The following is a 20,557-nucleotide window of genomic DNA, read 5'->3' as shown; positions in this document are numbered from 1 at the left end:
ATTTAGTTAATTACCAAAAATATGTTTGCCCTTTCTTGCCCTTCAAATGACGGCACCATTGGACTTTTAGGTTTGTGCCGTTGCCTCACAAATTCCTTAAAAACTTTCTGCCAAATGTCAATTGTCAAGTTTATGTCAAAATCGTAAACAAAAATATAACCTATAATATAAAATTCTCGCGTCACAGTTTTCGTTACCGTACTCCTACGAAACGGCTTGACCGATTCTCATGAAATTTTGTGAGCATATTGAGTAGGACTGAGAATCGGCCAACATCTATTTTTCATGCCACTAAGTGACACTTTATTTTTAAATTTTTATGGCAAAACAACGTTTGCCGGGTCAGCTAGTAACCTATATTATCCGATATCGTTGCGGTTTCAATGTTTTGTATTGCATAAAGTTACAGTGTATAGATTTCAGTTCGTTTACTCATCAACTAGAGTGAATAAATAAAAAAATAATCATTTGACAACTCACACACGGTCATTTGATTCCAAACTAAACAGAGCTTGTATTGTAACTAAATAACTGATAAACATACTTATATACTTCTAAATACATACTTATATAGATAAATTGACATCCAGGCTCAGAACAAGTACTCGTGCTCATCACACAAAGATTTGTCCCGGGTGGTATTGGAAGCCACCACACGCGGCGCTACGGTTGTTGCGGCGAGGTGACCGCTTAAACCACTGCGACAAACGTGCAGTTAAATAAAAATATGGAGTACAGGAAATGTTTCGTCCCAACTTGCAAAAACGATACTGTGAATAGCCCACAAAAAATCTTTGTTCGTATAAGAGAAGATATAAGGGAAAAGTGGTGTCGTGAAGCAGGCGTAGAATATTATAAAGTTTACACAATGTATTGTTGTGAAGATCATTTTAATGTGAGTATTTCATTATGTTTCAATTCAATTTATTTATGGGAAACAAATCTATACTAATATTATAAAGCTGAAGAGTTTGTTTGAACGCGCTAATCTCAGGAACTACTGGTCTGATTTGTAAAATTCTTTCAGTGTTAGATAGCCCATTTATCGAGGAAGGTTATAGGCTATATATCATCTCGCTACGACCAATAGAAGCAGAGTACCAGTGAAAAATGTTACAAAAACGGGAAAAATTTTGACCCATTCTCTATTATGTGACGCAAGCGAAGTTGCGCGGGTCAGCAATTTTAACAATAAATGACATTGATACCAAGCCTTTTAAATACGCTTCGTATTTTTCAGCCTATAGAAGATTTAAAGAACTATCATCAACATAAGTTAATGAATCAAGAGCCACGCCTTAAACCTACGGCGTCTTTCTGCCGTGGGGTTACGAATAAAAGTAAACATGTATCAGAATTACCCGAACTTTCATTGCAGCAGGCTAAGACTTGTTCACAAAAGAAAAGAAAATATGATGACTCTATGCCCCGTACTTCTTCATTTTCATCACCAGTAAAGGTAGGTTATACCTACTTCGAGAGGTTATAATATGATCATTTTATTTATCCAAAGAGATACACACTACACAGAGAATACCATTATTTGTATACCTACTTTTATACTTCGAGAAGTCATGATGATCACTTAATTTATCGGAGAGACAGAGGTTACATTTATTTGTGTATACTTATAAATACTTACTTATGTAAAACAACATCAAAATTCAGAGTAATAACACATAATACAGTCAACTTGGGTAACATTGAACGTGGGAATTTGAACTAGTTTCGATTATTTTTTCATATGCAACCAACACAATTGATAAAAGTTTGCAAAACTAAAATAAATCTTTATCAATTGTGTTGGTTTCATATGAAAAAATAATCGAAACTAGTTCAAATTCCCATGTTCAATGTTACCCAAATGATTCAAAGTTACTTAAGTTGACTGTAACATTATATTATTATTATTTCTATAAAAATAATACTGAACAAAAAAGAACCACGAACGAACGAACGACTTACGACCGTGTGTCACGTGTGCGCTCGGCAGTGATCGGTTACACTCGGGCTCATTCGGCAGTATTCGGCTTCTGTCGGGTTTACGAAGTTCGTTCGCACGACCCGCGGCCGCCATTGCTCGCCGATTTATATAAAACAGTGTTGTGTTTATTCACAGGCCGTTATTCTCAACAAAAACGATTTTTCTTTGTAATTTCGTTTGTTTCTTATCACAATTCTTATCTTTTATAAAATGTCGGTCGAATTATGGTACAAAGAGATTTATTTTTCAAATCGGTTTAGAAGTTCCTGAGATTAGCGCGTTCAAACAAACAAACTCTTCAGCTTTATAATTTTAGTATAGATTCTCTCTTATGTGACGCAAGCGAAGTTGCGCAGGCCAGCTAGTACTTGTATTGCTACTTTATAAAAGTACTAGCTGACCCGCGCAACTTCGCTTGCGTCACATATGAGAGAATGGGTCAGAATTTGCCATGTTTTTGTAACACTTTTTACTGTTACTCTGCTCCTATTGGTCGTAGCGTGATGATATAAAATATGCTTTTTTTTCACGAAAAATATTTTCAAAATTATTTATATCTCTTAGTATAACGAAGTCGCGCTAAGGCATATCCGCCATTAAAACAGTTGCCATGACAACGGAATTTTGTTAATTCAATGTCATTATAATATTGTATTTTCGCGACTTCGTTGAATTTTCTGAATTTTCCCGGGAAATGCGTCATTTTCCCGGGGTAAAAAGTAGCCTATGTCCTTTCTCGGGTATCAAAATATCTCCATACCAAATTTCATGCAAATTGGTTAATTTTCGCGACTTCGTTGAATTTTCTGAATTTTCCCGGGAAATGCGTCATTTTCCCGGGGTAAAAAGTAGCCTATGTCCTTTCTCGGGTATCAAAATATCTCCATACCAAATTTCATTCAAATTGGTTCAGTAGTATAGACGTGATTGAGTAGCAGACAGACAGACAGACAGACAGACAGACAGACAGACAGACAGAGTTACTTTCGCATTTATAATATTAGTATGGATTTACAAAAACAAATATTTAACTGCACGTTTGGCGCAGTGGTTTAAGTGGTCATCTCGCCGCAATAACCGTAGCGCCGCGTGTGGCGGGTTCGAATCCCACCCGGGACAAATATTTGTGTGATGAGCACGAGTATTTGTTCTGAGCCTGGATGTCAATATATCTTTATAAGTATGTATTTAGAAGTATATAAGTATGTTTATCAGTTGTCTGGTTACCATAGTATAAGCTCTGGTGAATTGTACAAATATATTTAAATCTTACTACAATATTACTTGCAATAGTTTGTAAGGATAGATAGGTAGATGTATGTTCGTTACTCTTTCACTCAAAAACTACTGTACGGTTTTTAATGAAATTTGGTACACATCGTTTATTGATTCACCTTGGACTTTGCTAAATAACTTTTAAGACAACTATATAAGAATTTCTCTTATGTCTTGGGGACTTTTACAAACATACAAACAACGGACACAAGTGCACGGTGCAAGGCGAAAGGAAAGAGCACGCGTCGTACTCATCATTCTGTCAAGCCCGCGAAAATAATCGCTCTCGAAGAGCACGCCGTCTTTCCCGCGCGTAATCCTGTACGCTCCTAAGAACGTGCGATACAGTGTGTGTGTAAAGGTGACTATTGAGTTATAACGTCCGTTACCAGTGTGTTTTGAAACGACAATGCCGCGCTGTTCGGTTATCAATTGCAAAAATAACAGTGGCACAAACAATTTAACATTTTATGGCGTTTCTTATCACCGGTAAGTAATTATTTACTATTATGTTTATTATTAGGTCGGGGAAAAAGTCTTTTCGCATTATAGTATGTATGAACTCGTCATAAAATCTCTTTGGCTTGAAGAATCACAAATGAGTACACGGTTCATTAGGTTTCTTTCAGTGAGCTCGTGAGGTACCCAAATATCGAGCTTTTTTGTGTAGAGAAAAGATTTTATTACAAGTTCATACATACTACAATGCGAAAAGACTTGTCCCTGTCCTTATATTTTATGTTTCGGAAATTTATTCATTTGAGAAAAATATTTGTGTCGATGTAAAATGACTTCTATTCGTGTTATGATAAGGTCTAAAATGGTTTACCCCCGGTTTCTGAGGTACATTTAACGGTAGTTTATCTATTCAATAGCGTTAAAATTCATACAAAAAACAAAACGCCATTGAATAGATAAACTACCGCTAAATGTTTGGGCATTAATGGGTTAAATTTATTATTAGATTATTTTATCCAAAAAAATTTTGTTTTGTTTTAGTTTCCCTAAAGATCCTGATATAAGAAAAAAATGGATATCTGCAACTGGCAGGATCGCGTGGAAACCGACAATATCAAGTTCTATTTGTTCAGAACATTTTCCTGAAACTGACATCGTTTTTACAAAGAAGGGATTCAGATATATAAAGTCCGGAGCATTTCCTACGAAAAAAATTATGACTTATTTAGCAAATATTCAAGAAAAGGTAATTATTTACTTGTTGAATTTCTATTTAAAGAACAAATAAATACTATTGGTAAACTCACACACGGTCATTTGATTCCAAACTAAGCGGAGCTTGTACTATGGTAACCAAATCTTTACTAATATTATAAAGCTGAAGAGTTTGTTTGCTTGTTTGAACGCGCTGATCTCAGGAACGACTGGTCCGATTTGAAAGATTCTTTCAGTGTTAGATAGCTTATTTATCGAGGAAGGCTACAGGCTATATATCATCACGCTACGACCAATAGGAGCAGAGTACCAGTAAAAAAATGTTACAAAAACGGGGAAAATTTTGATCCATTCTCATTTTAACGTAAAATGCGTGGTTTCCAATTACTTTATATGGCATGTCCTTTCCTCTTGTGTTTGTTCTTCCGTTAATAAGTCTATATTAAAATGTGTTTTTGACATTTCATAAAGAGTAGCTGATTAGACTGGTAGTAAACCTTTGTTATCTAAATTTAAAAGCGAAGGACATTTTATCCCCTTGGAGGTAGAATTGATCAAAATCCTTTCTTAGCGGATGCCTACGTCATAACATCTACCTTCATGCCAAATTTCAGCTCGATCCGTCCAGTGGTTTGTGCTGTGCGTTGATAGATCGCTTTGGTCCATTTTCATAACTGTTTTTCATAACTAGCCATGAACAAGGAAATTTCCTTCACTGTTTCAAAACTAGTTATGAAAATGTACCTTTTTTCCTTTTAAATAACCGTTTTCATAACTAGCTATGAAAAAGGCAATTTTCCTTCACTGTTTCATAACCAGTTATGAAAATGGACTCTTTATCTGTATTATCCCTATATGTCTGTTTTGATAACTACCTACAAATAAATACATGAAAAAGTTTTTATTTTTTTTGCTTTGGGAACTTTTTATTCAAACACTGGCTGTAAGTACATAATGTCACTATTTGTCAAGTTACTAACTGCCTCTGTGGCGCGGTCGGTAGTATATGCGGCTGCCGTGCGAGAGGTCTCGGGTTCGAATCCTGGGTCGGGCGAAAAAGTCTTTTCTGAGATTTTCTGTAAAGACTTTCTTAGAGATTGCCCGGAGTTGGGAAGTTGAGGTCGAAGACCTCCGTGCCTCGGAGAGCACGTAAAGCCGTCGGTCCTGCGCCTGACCTCTCACTGGTCGTGTCGGTTATCCGTCCCACCAAAACTATGAGAGTGATGGAATAGAGAGTGTACCCGTGTATTGTGCACACACTTGGACACTATAAACAAAGTCCTGCACATATGGCCAGTTTCAATGAAACTGACAGCCGTAGCCGTATATCGGCTAGGAGGACATTATTATTTGTCAAGTTATGTAGATTATCAGAGATTTGAGTGGCTTTTGAAAACTTATCACAAGAGCTTTTTATATCTATACTAATATTATAAAGCTGAAGAGTTTGTTCGTTTGTTTGTTTATTTGAACGCGCTAATCTCAGGAACTACTGATCCGATTTGAAAAATTCTTTTAGTGTCAGATAGCCCATTTATCGAGGAAGGCTATAGGCTATATATCATCACGTTACTACCAATTTGAACAGAGTACCAGCGGCAGTTTGAATAGGTTCAAGATTATTAGTGACTTTGGTTCTCAATTTAGTCATTTTCTTCAAAACTATATTTTTAGATTCGTCTCGTAAACAATCAAAGGCATGATTACTTTCTTTTACAAATAGATTTTCGTTACTAAGAGTAATATTTCCCTCACATCCTTTTTTACTGCAGCATTGCCAAAATGTATTCCCATTTACATATTTTTTACCACGATGTTATTGTCGTCCGTCGTACAACAATTTGATTCCTTTACGTTTCGTTGGTATGAAATCAATCTTTGAAGACGACATGATTAGGTACTTTTGCTAGGAAATATTCACACACTATCCACAATATCAACAACCAATTAGGTGTATAATTATGTAATAAATGTTTGTCACTCGATTTATAACGTACTAGCTGACCCGCGCAACTTCGCTTGCGTCACATAAGAGAGAATGGGTCATAATTTTCCCCGTTTTTGTAACATTTTTTACTGGTACTCTCTATTGGTCGTAGCTTGATGATATATAACCTATAGCCTTCCTCGATAAACGGGCTATCTAACATTGAAATAATTTTTCAAATCGGACCCTTAATTTTTAGCTTTATAATAGTATAGATTATTTTTGCGATCCACAAATAATTGTTTTGTGTCTGGTTTTATAATATTAGTAGGATCTGTCTACCAAATTTCATCAAAGTTTTTCAATAGTTCTTGTGTGAAGGTAGTTTGGAAGAAACAATCATGAGGAATGACATGTCCGACAGTTGTTTAACACAGCTCGTTAAAGAATGTTGCATTGAAGATAATAAAAACTTTGTATGATACGTTTGTGGGGTTTTCTCTAAAACTACTGAATTATTTCACGATTTTTTTTACTAATACAAAGCTTAATTATTCCTTAACAACAAAATATGCTTTTTTCACGAAAATTATTTATATCTCTTAATATAAAGAAGTCGCGCTAAGGCATATCCGCCATTAAAACAGTTGCCATGACAACTGATTTTTGTTATTTCAATGTCATTATAATGTTGATTATTCGCGACTTCTTGACTTCACTTGAATTTTCCCGGGAAATGCGTCATTTTCACGGGGTAATAAGTAGCCTATGTCCTTTCTCGGGTATCAAAATATCTCCATAGCAAATTTAAAGAAAATTGGTTCAGTAGTTTAGGCGTGATTGAGTAGCAGACAGACAGACAGACAGACAGACAGAGTTACTTTCGAATTTATAATATTAGTATGGATGAATGAATATAAATCACTACATAGTATAAAACAAAGTCGCCCATTTTGTCTGTAGTCCCTTCGTATGCATAAAACTTTAAAACTACGCAACGGATTTTAATGCGGTTTTCACTAATAGAAAGAGTATTTTTGAAATACATTGAAACTATATTAGCTGAGTTATAGCGATTTATGTCCAAGAAGTCAGAAAAAAAATCTAATTGAAGATTGCATTTGTGCGTGCGCCGCTTATACCGTTGGATACAAGTAAGAACAATGTATAGCAAAAACATTGGTCTTTATTAGTTCTACAAAAAAGTCCGCGATGACATATATCCAGCTTTTTTATTTAAGTCACAAAAACTACTTTTCTGTATTAAAAAAACATTTAATTCGTTGGGTGATGTTTAACTGGTGATATAACCAATAATACATACATATATCCTTATCAAAATAAGTAAGTTCATCATCACGAGCATTTAATTTAGATTATTTTTGCAGTTTACAGTGTGTTATTTAGACATATAGTTTAGGAGATATCACGATATTAGTATTGCGGCACGGTACGGGCCGGCCGCGGCGGCGGGGGCAGCGTCCCTATAAATAGCGCGTCGGCGGCAGCGGCTCCCCATTAGCACGTTGAAATTAGAAGCGATCGGACGCGTTTATTTATCGCAGCTCTTTGAGAAAAATAAAACGTGCTTTTCAGCGCGACAACAATAATTGTATGATAATAGTAGGTATTGTATTCTAAGGTTAGTATTAAATCGCACTTATTAGTAAGATTAGTTTTTAAAATATAAAACCGTAATTTATGGATTGATATTTTCTATTAAGATTTTGGTTAAAATTTAAAGTTAGGTCAATTTAATATTAGGGAAATAATTAAAAAAAAAAAATCGTAATTTAAGGTAAGATAAGTTCAGAAAAAGAACTTAATAGAATAGGTATCTTTCTTTTGTTTCTAAGTACATATTTAGATATTTTTTTACTGAGGCACATGCGAATAATATGGGAGTTAGTGTCATAATGTGTGTGTAATAATTAAATATAGTCATGCCTAGAAGACGTGGACGTTCTAACATAGGTCGTAGTACAGTGAATGCCAGAAGAACACGTTCAGCAAGAGATGAAGAATCGTTAACGGAACGTGAGGAAAGCCTCAGTCAGGCTCGGGATAGATATAGAGCTGCGAGAGAGAGAGAGTCTTCAGCAGAACGTGAGGTCCGCCGCAGCCGAGATCGAGATAGGCGTAGGGTTCAGAGGGACAGAGAATCGTCAATAGAGCGTGAGGCGCGACTCAGTCAGCTTCGAGATGGTGTAAGAGCTGAGAGAGAGAGAGAATCTTCAGAAGAGCGTGAGGTTCGCCTTACCCAAGATCGAGATTGGCATAGGGTTCAGAGGGACAGAGAATCAGCACGAGTTACTAATTCATGGGTAAATAAAGAAAATTCTGCTATGATATTATAATGACATTGAATTAACAAAATTCCGTTGCCATGGCAACTGTTTAAATGGCGGATATGCCTTAGCGCGACTTCGTTTTATTAAGAGATATAAATAATTTTGAGAATATTTTTCGTGAAAAAAATGCATATTTTATATCATCACGCTACGACCAATAGGAGCAGAGTAACAGTAAAAAGTGTTACAAAAACGTGGAAAATTCTGTCCCATTCTCTCTTATGTTACGCAAGCGAAGTTGCGCGGGTCAGCTAGTTATTTATAATCTATATAAATGTTTGTTTTAGGCAAGTCAAGAGCCAAATTATATTTATGTAGTAAATGATGGACTCCCGGGCGCGCCACTTATAGGAACACAGGTATTAACAGAGTATTTTTTATACCTTTTTAGGGTTATGATCAGAAATAGCTTTTTAACGTATTAGTGCTGCCCTGCTAAACCAAAACACTGTAACTTTCAAAAACCCGTTTTGAGATAATTGCCAAAAATGTTTCTTTGTTACATTATTCTGAACCTAATACTCTGTTTTTTTGTTTGTTTTATCTTGTTGTTTGTTTGTCGTATGGTTAGTGGCCAACCTAGTGTCAAAGTTGTTCAAGCCGCCCGGAAGACCGTTGACGTGACTTAACGACTGTTATCACAGTAGACAACAACCGGGACCGACTTTTAACGTGCCCTCCGAAGCACGGAGACGCCCAGTTGAAATACCACTATGCGGTCACCCATCTATGGAATGACCGCGCCAATAGTTGCTTATCTCACAGATCGTTTATCGACCGGTGAGCGCAACTGGCTATCGGCGCCTCAAAAAATACTTGTGATCAACTTTTTATCATCTTGTTAAAATGATAAAAAGTTGATCACAAGTACTAAACTGACTTAAGGAATTGTTTGGACTCTGTTAAGCAAAAAAACTGTTTGTCGACTTACAGTCTTTTGGATTGGCACAGAGTGGTCAATCTATACTCAGGCCTTTAGAAACGTGCTCACTAAGTCACATAAGTTAAACTTGATTGTTTTTTCGCAGGAATTGTGTTCACTGTTGCAGCCAAATGCTGCAATTTTGCCAGCAACGAGTCAGGTAATTATTTATTTTTTATACTTTCCATACTATAGCTGACAGTGGTACAAGTTGGCACCTCCAAGTGGTCGACGGTTCGAACCCGAGACAACACACCATGACTTTTCCAAGTGATGTGTGTATTAGAAATAATGATCACTTGTTATAACGGTGAAGGAAAACATCGTGACGAAACCTTTCTCTTTTTGAGGGTATGGATAGTCCCCAACCCGCACTTGGCCAGCGTGGTGGACTCAAAGCCTAACCTCTCCCTCTTTCGGAAGAAGACCATTACCAAGCAGTAGGACTTTAATGATCAAAAAAGTAGTATGATTTTGGTTCAATTTCTAATGTTGTTCATTTATTTCTGTTTATTTTTTAACCTTATATCCTACTGCTGGGCAAGGCGCAAGGGTCTCCTCATGAACGAGAGATGAGTTAGGCCTCGCGTCCACCACGCTGTCCTATTGCGGGTTGGGGACTTAGAATGCCCTCAACAAATGTAAAGTGCTTAAGTTAAAATAGGAGATGATTAATTACATCATCAATGATTTATACCTGATAGAAATATTGTTAAAACTATTTGGCAATTAGAAAGAGTGGCTAAGAGTTTGTTGTCAGTTCTTCTCATTGGCCGTACCTTCCGAACTGGCGGTAAATTCACTCTCTGTATCATTGACTATCATAAGTGTCAGCATTTTACCTGAATCAATAAATGATTTGATTTTGATTAAATATGGTTTATTTTCAGGAAAATTCAGTGTATAATGAAAAAGCCCCTGAAACATCAAAGGAGACGATACCCGAGGTATGTCTATTTAATATTTATTTACGACTGACAACACCACGCCGCTACCGTTGCGTCGGGAGGTCGTGGGTTCGATTCCCACATTGTGCGATCCACAAATATTTTTTTTCGTGTCTGGTTGTGCTTTGTGTCCGTTGTTTGTTTGTAAAAGTCCTCGCGACACGAGCAATTCTCAGTGGGATTAGTAAAAAAAGAATTTGTCTTTAAAAAAAATTTTTTTTTTTCTTTTAAACATTAAACTTAACTATGAGTATTAAACAAAAAATAAAATTAAATCATAAAAAGCATGTAAAAAAGAAAACAATAAATTAAATTAATATACAGGGTGTGGCGTAAATAATGGATAATCCTTTACCAGCGGATGGGCGACAACCCAACTGATCTAAATATCAAAATTTACTTCTGGCACCAGTATCATAGTTTTTGAGATTTTCGCCATTTTGTGTGTTTTTTAAGAAAGCGCTTTAAGCTCGTTCTTTTTAATGCTGTGATCACAATTTAAGGCTTTTTTTAAATCCGTTTTTTGCAAATAAATCCTGAATAGATGTGCTATTGAATCTACAATCTTGTTTTGTTATTACTACTTGTTTTTTATTTAAATTATGCATTCAAAGTTGAATTTTATAATTTTTCACAACATTTGTGCAACTTTGAGCACTTGTGGTGAAAAAAAATGTATGGTGGCTTTACTGCCCACGCCATAAATAATTTCTAAATTTTATTAGAATTCTAAATTGGTATAACATGCAGCATTAATCCCGATTATTGTCAAAATATTACAACGAACTTAAATTATCAACACTTTTGCCGGTCGACTAATTTTATTTTATCAGCGCGTTTAAGCTAAGTTTGCTTTCAAATATTCATGTCTATAGGGTTATTACACTATTAAAGATTATTTAGATGATAAAAAAGCTTGGAACTGTGCTGCTTCTACCAAGTCTATTTCAAAATAATGTATTACAATTTGATGAAAAAATTTTTTTTTTCAACAGTGTAGTTTTCTTTAGATTTCTAATTATCTTTATTATTTGAAAATTATTTATGTTTTGTATTTCTTTTTTTTTTTAAACTGCACACAAGTGCTCAAAGTTGCACAAAAGTGTTGAAAAATTATAAAATTTAACTTTGAATGCATAGTTTAAATAAAATACAAGTAGTAATAACAAAACAAGATATTAGGTTCAATAGCACATCAATTTAGGATTTATTTGCAAAAAATTTTGGCCATTATGTGTGTTTAAGAAAGCGATTTACGCTCGTACTTTTTGGTGCTGTGATCACAAATTAAGACTTTTTTTTAAATCCGTGTTTTGCAATTAAATCCTGAATAGATGTGCTATTGAATCTAGAACGCGCTTAGCGTAAAAAAATAAAATTAGTCGACCGGCAAAAGTGTTAATAATTTAAGTTCGTTGTAATATTTTGACAATAATCGGTATTAATGCTGCATGTTATACTAATTTAGAATTCTAATAAAATTTAGAAATTATTTATGGCGTGGGCTGTAAAGCCACCATACATTTTTTTTTCACCACAAGTGCTCAAAGTTGCACAAATGTTGTGAAAGATTATAAAATTTTACTTTGAATGCATAATTTAAATAAAAAACAAGTAGTAATAACAAAACAAGATTGTAGATTCAATAGCACATCTATTCAGGATTTATTTGCAAAAAACGGATTTAAAAAAAGCCTTAAATTGTGATCACAGCATTAAAAAGAACGAGCTTAAAGCGCTTTCTTAAAAAACACACAAAATGGCGAAAATCTCAAAAACTATGATACTGGTGCCAGAAGTAAATTTTGATATTTAGATCAGTTGGGTTGTCGCCCATCCGCTGGTAAAGGATTATCCATTATTTACGCCACACCCTGTATATTTTACATTAATTTTCAGAGTAAAACAATAATAGGCAACGTCTACCGCTTCCTGAGTGAGGAGTACGAGCGCTTGAGGAGTGTCCTCCACGACGAGGTGCTGACCACGCTGTGTGACGTCACACGACGGACGGCCAGCGCCACCGGCGTCACGGAACGAGTGCTCGCAACTATACTCACTGAACTTGGTATAAAACATGGGTATGTTAGCATGTTTCCTATGTAACGAAATAACTGTTCTAATTAGTGGCTCAGTGGTTCAGGTCGTCATTGCGTCGGGTACTCGGGTGGTCGTGCGTTCGATTCCCATATCGATATCCCATTATGGCGTAGGCATCCGTTTAGAAAGGATTTTGATTAATTCTGCTCCCAAGGGGATGGACGTTTGTATGAAACTAAGTTAATTTTAACTGTGACTTAGCATACAGAAAGTTAATATGGCGTAGATAATATACACTCTGAGAAAGGTAGACGTTTCGAAGATCGTGATGAAGACGTCTCTTGGTAGTTTTTCTTCACTCGAAGACGATTCTTGGTAGTTTTTCCTCAAATGAAGACGGTGTCATGGTAGTTTTTCCTCAGATGAAGACGTCTCATGGTAGTTTTTCCTCACTCGAAGACGTCTCTTGGTAGTTTTTCCTCACTCGAAGACGTCTCTTGGTAGTTTTTCCTCACTCGAAGATGTCTCTTGGTAGTTTTTCCTCACTCGAAGACGACTCTTGGTAGTTTTTCCTCAGATGAAGACGGTCTCTTGGTAGTTTTTCCTCACTCGAAGACGTCTCTTGGTAGTTTTTCCTCACTCGAAGACGTCTCTTGGTAGTTTTTCCTCACTCGAAGACGGTCTCATGGTAGTTTTTCCTCACTCGAAGACGGTCTCTTGGTAGTTTTTCCTCACTCGAGGACGTCTCTTGGTAGTTTTTCCTCACTCGAAGACGTCTCTTGGTAGTTTTTCCTCAGATGAAGACGGTGTCGTGGTAGTTTTTCCTCACTCGAAGACGTCTCTTGGTAGTTTTTCCTCACTCGAAGACGTCTCTTGGTAGTTTTTCCTCAGATGAAGACGTCTCATGGTAGTTTTTCTTCAGATGAAGACGTCTCATGGTAGTTTTTCCTCACTCGAAGACGTCTCTTGGTAGTTTTTCCTCACTCGAAGACGTCTCTTGGTAGTTTTTCCTCACTCGAAGACGTCTCTTGGTAGTTTTTCCTCAGATGAAGACGGTGTCGTGGTAGTTTTTCCTCACTCGAAGACGTCTCATGGTAGTTTTTCTTCAGATGAAGACGTCTCATGGTAGTTTTTCCTCACTCGAAGACGTCTCTTGGTAGTTTTTCCTCAGATGAAGACGTCTCATGGTAGTTTTTCTTCAGATGAAGACGTCTCATGGTAGTTTTTCTCACTCGAAGACGACTCTTGGTAGTTTTTCCTCAGATGATGACGGTCTCATGGTAGTTTTTCCTCAGATGAAGACGTCTCTTGGTAGTTTTTCCTCAGATGATGACGGTCTCATGGTAGTTTTTCCTCAGATGAAGACGTCTCTTGGTAGTTTTTCCTCCGATGAAGACGTCTCTTGGTAGTTTTTCCTCACTCGAAGACGGTCTCATGGTAGTTTTTCCTCACTCGAAGACGTCTCTTGGTAGTTTTTCCTCACTCGAAGACGTCTCTTGGTAGTTTTTCCTCACTCGAAGACGGTCTCATGGTAGTTTTTCCTCACTCGAAGACGTCTCTTGGTAGTTTTTCCTCACTCGAAGACGTCTCTTGGTAGTTTTTCCTCAGATGAAGACGGTGTCGTGGTAGTTTTTCCTCACTCGAAGACGTCTCTTGGTAGTTTTTCCTCACTCGAAGACGTCTCTTGGTAGTTTTTCCTCACTCGAAGACGGTCTCATGGTAGTTTTTCCTCAGATGAAGACGTCTCATGGTAGTTTTTCTTCAGATGAAGACGTCTCTTGGTAGTTTTTCCTCACTCGAAGACGTCTCTTGGTAGTTTTTCCTCACTCGAAGACGTCTCTTGGTAGTTTTTCCTCAGATGAAGACGGTGTCGTGGTAGTTTTTCCTCACTCGAAGACGTCTCATGGTAGTTTTTCCTCACTCGAAGACGTCTCTTGGTAGTTTTTCCTCACTCGAAGACGTCTCTTGGTAGTTTTTCCTCAGATGAAGACGGTGTCGTGGTAGTTTTTCCTCACTCGAAGACGTCTCATGGTAGTTTTTCCTCACTCGAAGACGTCTCTTGGTAGTTTTTCCTCACTCGAAGACGTCTCTTGGTAGTTTTTCCTCAGATGAAGACGGTGTCGTGGTAGTTTTTCCTCACTCGAAGACGTCTCTTGGTAGTTTTTCCTCACTCGAAGACGTCTCTTGGTAGTTTTTCCTCACTCGAAGACGGTCTCATGGTAGTTTTTCCTCACTCGAAGACGTCTCTTGGTAGTTTTTCCTCACTCGAAGACGTCTCTTGGTAGTTTTTCCTCAGATGAAGACGGTGTCGTGGTAGTTTTTCCTCACTCGAAGACGTCTCTTGGTAGTTTTTCCTCACTCGAAGACGTCTCTTGGTAGTTTTTCCTCACTCGAAGACGGTCTCATGGTAGTTTTTCCTCAGATGAAGACGTCTCATGGTAGTTTTTCTTCAGATGAAGACGTCTCTTGGTAGTTTTTCCTCACTCGAAGACGTCTCTTGGTAGTTTTTCCTCACTCGAAGACGTCTCTTGGTAGTTTTTCCTCAGATGAAGACGGTGTCGTGGTAGTTTTTCCTCACTCGAAGACGTCTCATGGTAGTTTTTCTTCAGATGAAGACGTCTCATGGTAGTTTTTCCTCACTCGAAGACGTCTCTTGGTAGTTTTTCCTCAGATGAAGACGTCTCATGGTAGTTTTTCTTCAGATGAAGACGTCTCATGGTAGTTTTTCTCACTCGAAGACGACTCTTGGTAGTTTTTCCTCAGATGATGACGGTCTCATGGTAGTTTTTCCTCAGATGAAGACGTCTCTTGGTAGTTTTTCCTCAGATGATGACGGTCTCATGGTAGTTTTTCCTCAGATGAAGACGTCTCTTGGTAGTTTTTCCTCCGATGAAGACGTCTCTTGGTAGTTTTTCCTCACTCGAAGACGGTCTCATGGTAGTTTTTCCTCACTCGAAGACGTCTCTTGGTAGTTTTTCCTCACTCGAAGACGTCTCTTGGTAGTTTTTCCTCACTCGAAGACGGTCTCATGGTAGTTTTTCCTCACTCGAAGACGTCTCTTGGTAGTTTTTCCTCACTCGAAGACGTCTCTTGGTAGTTTTTCCTCAGATGAAGACGGTGTCGTGGTAGTTTTTCCTCACTCGAAGACGTCTCTTGGTAGTTTTTCCTCACTCGAAGACGTCTCTTGGTAGTTTTTCCTCACTCGAAGACGGTCTCATGGTAGTTTTTCCTCAGATGAAGACGTCTCATGGTAGTTTTTCTTCAGATGAAGACGTCTCTTGGTAGTTTTTCCTCACTCGAAGACGTCTCTTGGTAGTTTTTCCTCACTCGAAGACGTCTCTTGGTAGTTTTTCCTCAGATGAAGACGGTGTCGTGGTAGTTTTTCCTCACTCGAAGACGTCTCATGGTAGTTTTTCCTCACTCGAAGACGTCTCTTGGTAGTTTTTCCTCACTCGAAGACGTCTCTTGGTAGTTTTTCCTCAGATGAAGACGGTGTCGTGGTAGTTTTTCCTCACTCGAAGACGTCTCTTGGTAGTTTTTCCTCACTCGAAGACGTCTCTTGGTAGTTTTTCCTCAGATGAAGACGGTGTCGTGGTAGTTTTTCCTCACTCGAAGACGTCTCTTGGTAGTTTTTCCTCACTCGAAGACGTCTCTTGGTAGTTTTTCCTCACTCGAAGACGGTCTCATGGTAGTTTTTCCTCACTCGAAGACGTCTCTTGGTAGTTTTTCCTCACTCGAAGACGTCTCTTGGTAGTTTTTCCTCAGATGAAGACGGTGTCGTGGTAGTTTTTCCTCACTCGAAGACGTCTCTTGGTAGTTTTTCCTCACTCGAAGACGTCTCTTGGTAGTTTTTCCTCACTCGAAGACGGTCTCATGGTAGTTTTTCCTCAGATGAAGACGTCTCATGGTAGTTTTTCTTCAGATGAAGACGTCTCTTGGTAGTTTTTCCTCACTCGAAGACGTCTCTTGGTAGTTTTTCCTCACTCGAAGACGTCTCTTGGTAGTTTTTCCTCAGATGAAGACGGTGTCGTGGTAGTTTTTCCTCACTCGAAGACGTCTCATGGTAGTTTTTCCTCACTCGAAGACGTCTCTTGGTAGTTTTTCCTCACTCGAAGACGTCTCTTGGTAGTTTTTCCTCAGATGAAGACGGTGTCGTGGTAGTTTTTCCTCACTCGAAGACGTCTCATGGTAGTTTTTCCTCACTCGAAGACGTCTCTTGGTAGTTTTTCCTCACTCGAAGACGTCTCTTGGTAGTTTTTCCTCAGATGAAGACGGTGTCGTGGTAGTTTTTCCTCACTCGAAGACGTCTCTTGGTAGTTTTTCCTCACTCGAAGACGTCTCTTGGTAGTTTTTCCTCAGATGAAGACGTCTCATGGTAGTTTTTCTTCAGATGAAGACGTCTCATGGTAGTTTTTCCTCACTCGAAGACGTCTCTTGGTAGTTTTTCCTCACTCGAAGACGTCTCTTGGTAGTTTTTCCTCACTCGAAGACGTCTCTTGGTAGTTTTTCCTCAGATGAAGACGTCTCTTGGTAGTTTTTCCTCAGATGAAGACGTCTCTTGGTAGTTTTTCCTGAGATGAAGACGTCTCTTGGTAGTTTTTCCTCACTCGAAGACGTCTCTTGGTAGTTTTTCCTCACTCGAAGACGTCTCTTGGTAGTTTTTCCTCAGATGAAGACGTCTCATGGTAGTTTTTCTTCAGATGAAGACGTCTCATGGTAGTTTTTCTTCAGATGAAGACGTCTCATGGTAGTTTTTCCTCACTCGAAGACGTCTCTTGGTAGTTTTTCCTCACTCGAAGACGTCTCTTGGTAGTTTTTCCTCAGATGAAGACGTCTCATGGTAGTTTTTCTTCAGATGAAGACGTCTCATGGTAGTTTTTCCTCACTCGAAGACGACTCTTGGTAGTTTTTCCTCAGATGATGACGGTCTCATGGTAGTTTTTCCTCAGATGAAGACGTCTCTTGGTAGTTTTTCCTCAGATGATGACGGTCTCATGGTAGTTTTTCCTCACTCGAAGACGTCTCATGGTAGTTTTTCCTCACTTGAAGACGTCTCTTGGTAGTTTTTCCTCACTCGAGGACGTCTCTTGGTAGTTTTTCCTCACTTGAAGACGACTCTTGGTAGTTTTTCCTCAGATGAAGTCGTCTCTTGGTAGTTTTTCCTCAGATGAAGTCGTCTCTTGGTAGTTTTTCCTCACTCGAAGACGTCTCTTAGTAGTTTTTCCTCACTCGAAGACGTCTCTTGGTAGTTTTTCCTCACTCGAAGACGTCTCTTGGTAGTTTTTCCTCAGATGAAAACGGTGTCATGGTAGTTTTTCCTCACTCAAAGACGTCCCTTGGTAGTTTTCCTCACTCGAAGACGTCTCATGGTAGTTTTTCCTCACTCGAAGACGGTGTCATGGTAGTTTTTCACAGATGAAGACGGTGTCATGGTAGTTTTTCACAGATGAAGACGTCTCTTGGTAGTTTTTCCGCACTCGAAGATATCTCTTGGTAGTTTTTCCTCACTCGAAGACGCCTCTTGGTAGTTTTTCCTCACGTAAAGACGGTCTCATGGTAGTTTTTCCTCACTCGAAGACGTCTCTTGGTAGTTTTTCCTCTTGAAGTGATACGTGATATTATGCTATACTGCGAAAATACTTTTTCCCCGGCCTAATATTCAGTCCCTAATTGACACTTAGTCAGCATGGTGGGCTTACGGCCTAACCCCTCCCTCATGAGGAGACCTTGCCCAGCAGTGGGACATTAATGGGTTGTATTTTAATTACAGGTCACTCGAGGAGTCCATTAGTGATGAAAACACGGTACATGAACACGATATAGAAGTTAAAGAGGAAATATTGTAAGTATCTGGTATCTGCCTACCCCTATAGACAGTCGCTCCATGTATAATACTGGAATTCAGCTGGATCCTCTAATTTTCCATCTCCAATACAGGTTTTCAGTCATCTTTAAGTCTCATTGGCTGCAGCTGAATACCAGTATTTTACATGGTGCGACTGCCAATCAGACCTCAACAACCCAGTTACCTTACACGATATCTTATAATGCAAATAATAATATGTTAAATTATTTATTTCAGTGAAACATCAGATCAGAAAGATACTATCATAATTGAAACTGAAATACAGGAGCCATTTCAACCGTAAGTAACTTTATATTAACTGTCTTACTAATAAACGTCATGTTAGACGTTAGATAAATATTAATTCAGGTATAATGCTGACACTTATGATAGTCAATGATACAGAGAGTGAATTTACCGCCGATTTATTTAAGTACTAGCTGACCCGCGCAACTTCGCTTGCGTCACCTCAGAGAATGGGTCAACATTTTCCCCGTTTTTGTAACATTTTTCACTGGTATTCTGCTCCTATTGGTCGTAGCGTGATGATATATAGCCTATAGCCTTCCTCGATAAATAGGCTATCTAACACTGAAAGATTTTTTCAAATCGAACCAGTAGTTCCTGAGATTAGCGCGTTCAAACAAACAAACAAACAAACTCTTCAGCTTTATAATATTTAATTTAATTAGTATAGATGTAAGTATGTCATCAAAAACATTCTGTAAAAACCAATCAGTGAGTGACAAAAATTCAGAAATTTCAAGTTGTCATTCTTAAACTACTGGTTCAAATTGCGTGAAATTTTGAATATACCGTGTTTATGCAATGACTGATTAGTTGCTGAAAATTCAGGCTTTTTGTTTTATTGACAATGAAATTATAGGGGGGTCGAAAATAGCCTGAATTGCTTCGAGAAAAGGATGGTACGGCCGTGCCGTTTTTTTTTTGCTCGACTTGCGGGGGCACTGCCTGGCCCCCAGATGTTTATCAATTATCTAGTTACAGTACAAGCTCTTCTTAGTTGATAATCAGACGACCGTGTGTTAGGTGTACGAATATATTTATTTTAATTCGTTATTATTTAAATTTTTAGAGCTATTCAAAATGATCTTAAGAATTCAAATATTACGGTACTAACACACAAGCCTAAGCAGAAACCTGGCTCACATAAAACGGCCACACATAAATCGTAAGTAAATCTATATCTAAATATTTATTACTAATGGCCGCGCGCGACTTCGTCCACGTGGAAACCCTTCCCGTGTAAATCCCGATCCCTAGGGAACTCCGGGATAAATAGCCTATGTGTTATTCTGGGTCTTCAGCTACCTATATACCCAATTTCATCGTAATCGATTCAGAAAGCGTAACAAACATTCATACATGCTCACAAACTTTCGCATTTATAATATTAGTTGGATTATAACTCAAAGGTGACTGACTGACATAGTGATCTATTAGGTCGGGGAAAAAGTCAAGAGCGGGCTGGGGACTGCATGCCCTCAAGAACTGTGTTAAACGAGTCCCAAGCATGCAAGGGTACATCACGATGTTTTCCTTCACCGTTATAACAAGTGATCATTAATACACACATTATTTGGAAAAGTCTTTAGTAATATTATTCAGATATTGTATGGGTCATCTTTAATATGAATTTATCATACATTTTCAGATCTGCATCGAGCATTGCAACTACATCTACAAAAGCAAAACATAAAGAATCCTTTACAAGTAGTCGTGCTAAAAAACAGAAACTTGACACACAGACACAGTATGTATTTTTTTATAGATTATTGCCCACTGCTGGGCAAGGGTCTTTTCTAAAGGGGGGAGGGCTAAGGGCTTGAGTTCACCACGTTGACAAACTGATACTTTGTATTCCTTCAAGAACTGTGTTAAACAACTTTCAGACATGCAAGGTTTAACTAAAAGTTAGTTTAGATGCACAAGCTTAAATAGTTAATAAAAAAAACTGTATGACGGTAAATGGCAACGCCGGGAAGGGACGCCCTAGAAAGACATACACAGATCATATCGGTGATGTCTTGAAAACGTAACCAGTAGTCCTGTACGACAACATGTATGTATGT

At 38.0% G+C, this 20,557-nt stretch overlaps 1 protein-coding gene across 8 annotated transcripts in view; it reads left to right on the top strand.

The window, feature by feature from the left end:
* The window catches only part of LOC142985137 (uncharacterized), a 32,364-nt gene that overhangs the window by 9,049 nt on the left and 2,758 nt on the right, over window positions 1–20,557 (top strand). For 4 of the 8 annotated variants that reach the window (XM_076133128.1, XM_076133127.1, XM_076133121.1 and 1 more), the window contains 9 exons: window positions 1,241–1,459; window positions 8,998–9,069; window positions 9,739–9,792; window positions 10,523–10,579; window positions 12,479–12,660; window positions 18,390–18,461; window positions 18,702–18,764; window positions 19,561–19,656; window positions 20,140–20,238. In XM_076133128.1, coding sequence (XP_075989243.1) covers window positions 1,241–1,459; window positions 8,998–9,069; window positions 9,739–9,792; window positions 10,523–10,579; window positions 12,479–12,660; window positions 18,390–18,461; window positions 18,702–18,764; window positions 19,561–19,656; window positions 20,140–20,238 — 914 coding nt within the window. The remainder of the gene's footprint in view (window positions 1–1,240; window positions 1,460–8,997; window positions 9,070–9,738; window positions 9,793–10,522; window positions 10,580–12,478; window positions 12,661–18,389; window positions 18,462–18,701; window positions 18,765–19,560; window positions 19,657–20,139; window positions 20,239–20,557) is intronic. The other 4 variants (XM_076133125.1, XM_076133122.1, XM_076133124.1 and 1 more) reach the window with 4 other exon arrangements.

This window comes from Anticarsia gemmatalis, chromosome 29, assembly GCF_050436995.1.
Source record: "Anticarsia gemmatalis isolate Benzon Research Colony breed Stoneville strain chromosome 29, ilAntGemm2 primary, whole genome shotgun sequence".
Classification (NCBI taxonomy): Eukaryota; Metazoa; Arthropoda; class Insecta; order Lepidoptera; family Erebidae; genus Anticarsia; species Anticarsia gemmatalis.
Note: the sequence above shows the minus strand (reverse complement) of the source record. Positions and strands in the feature narration are given on the sequence as shown.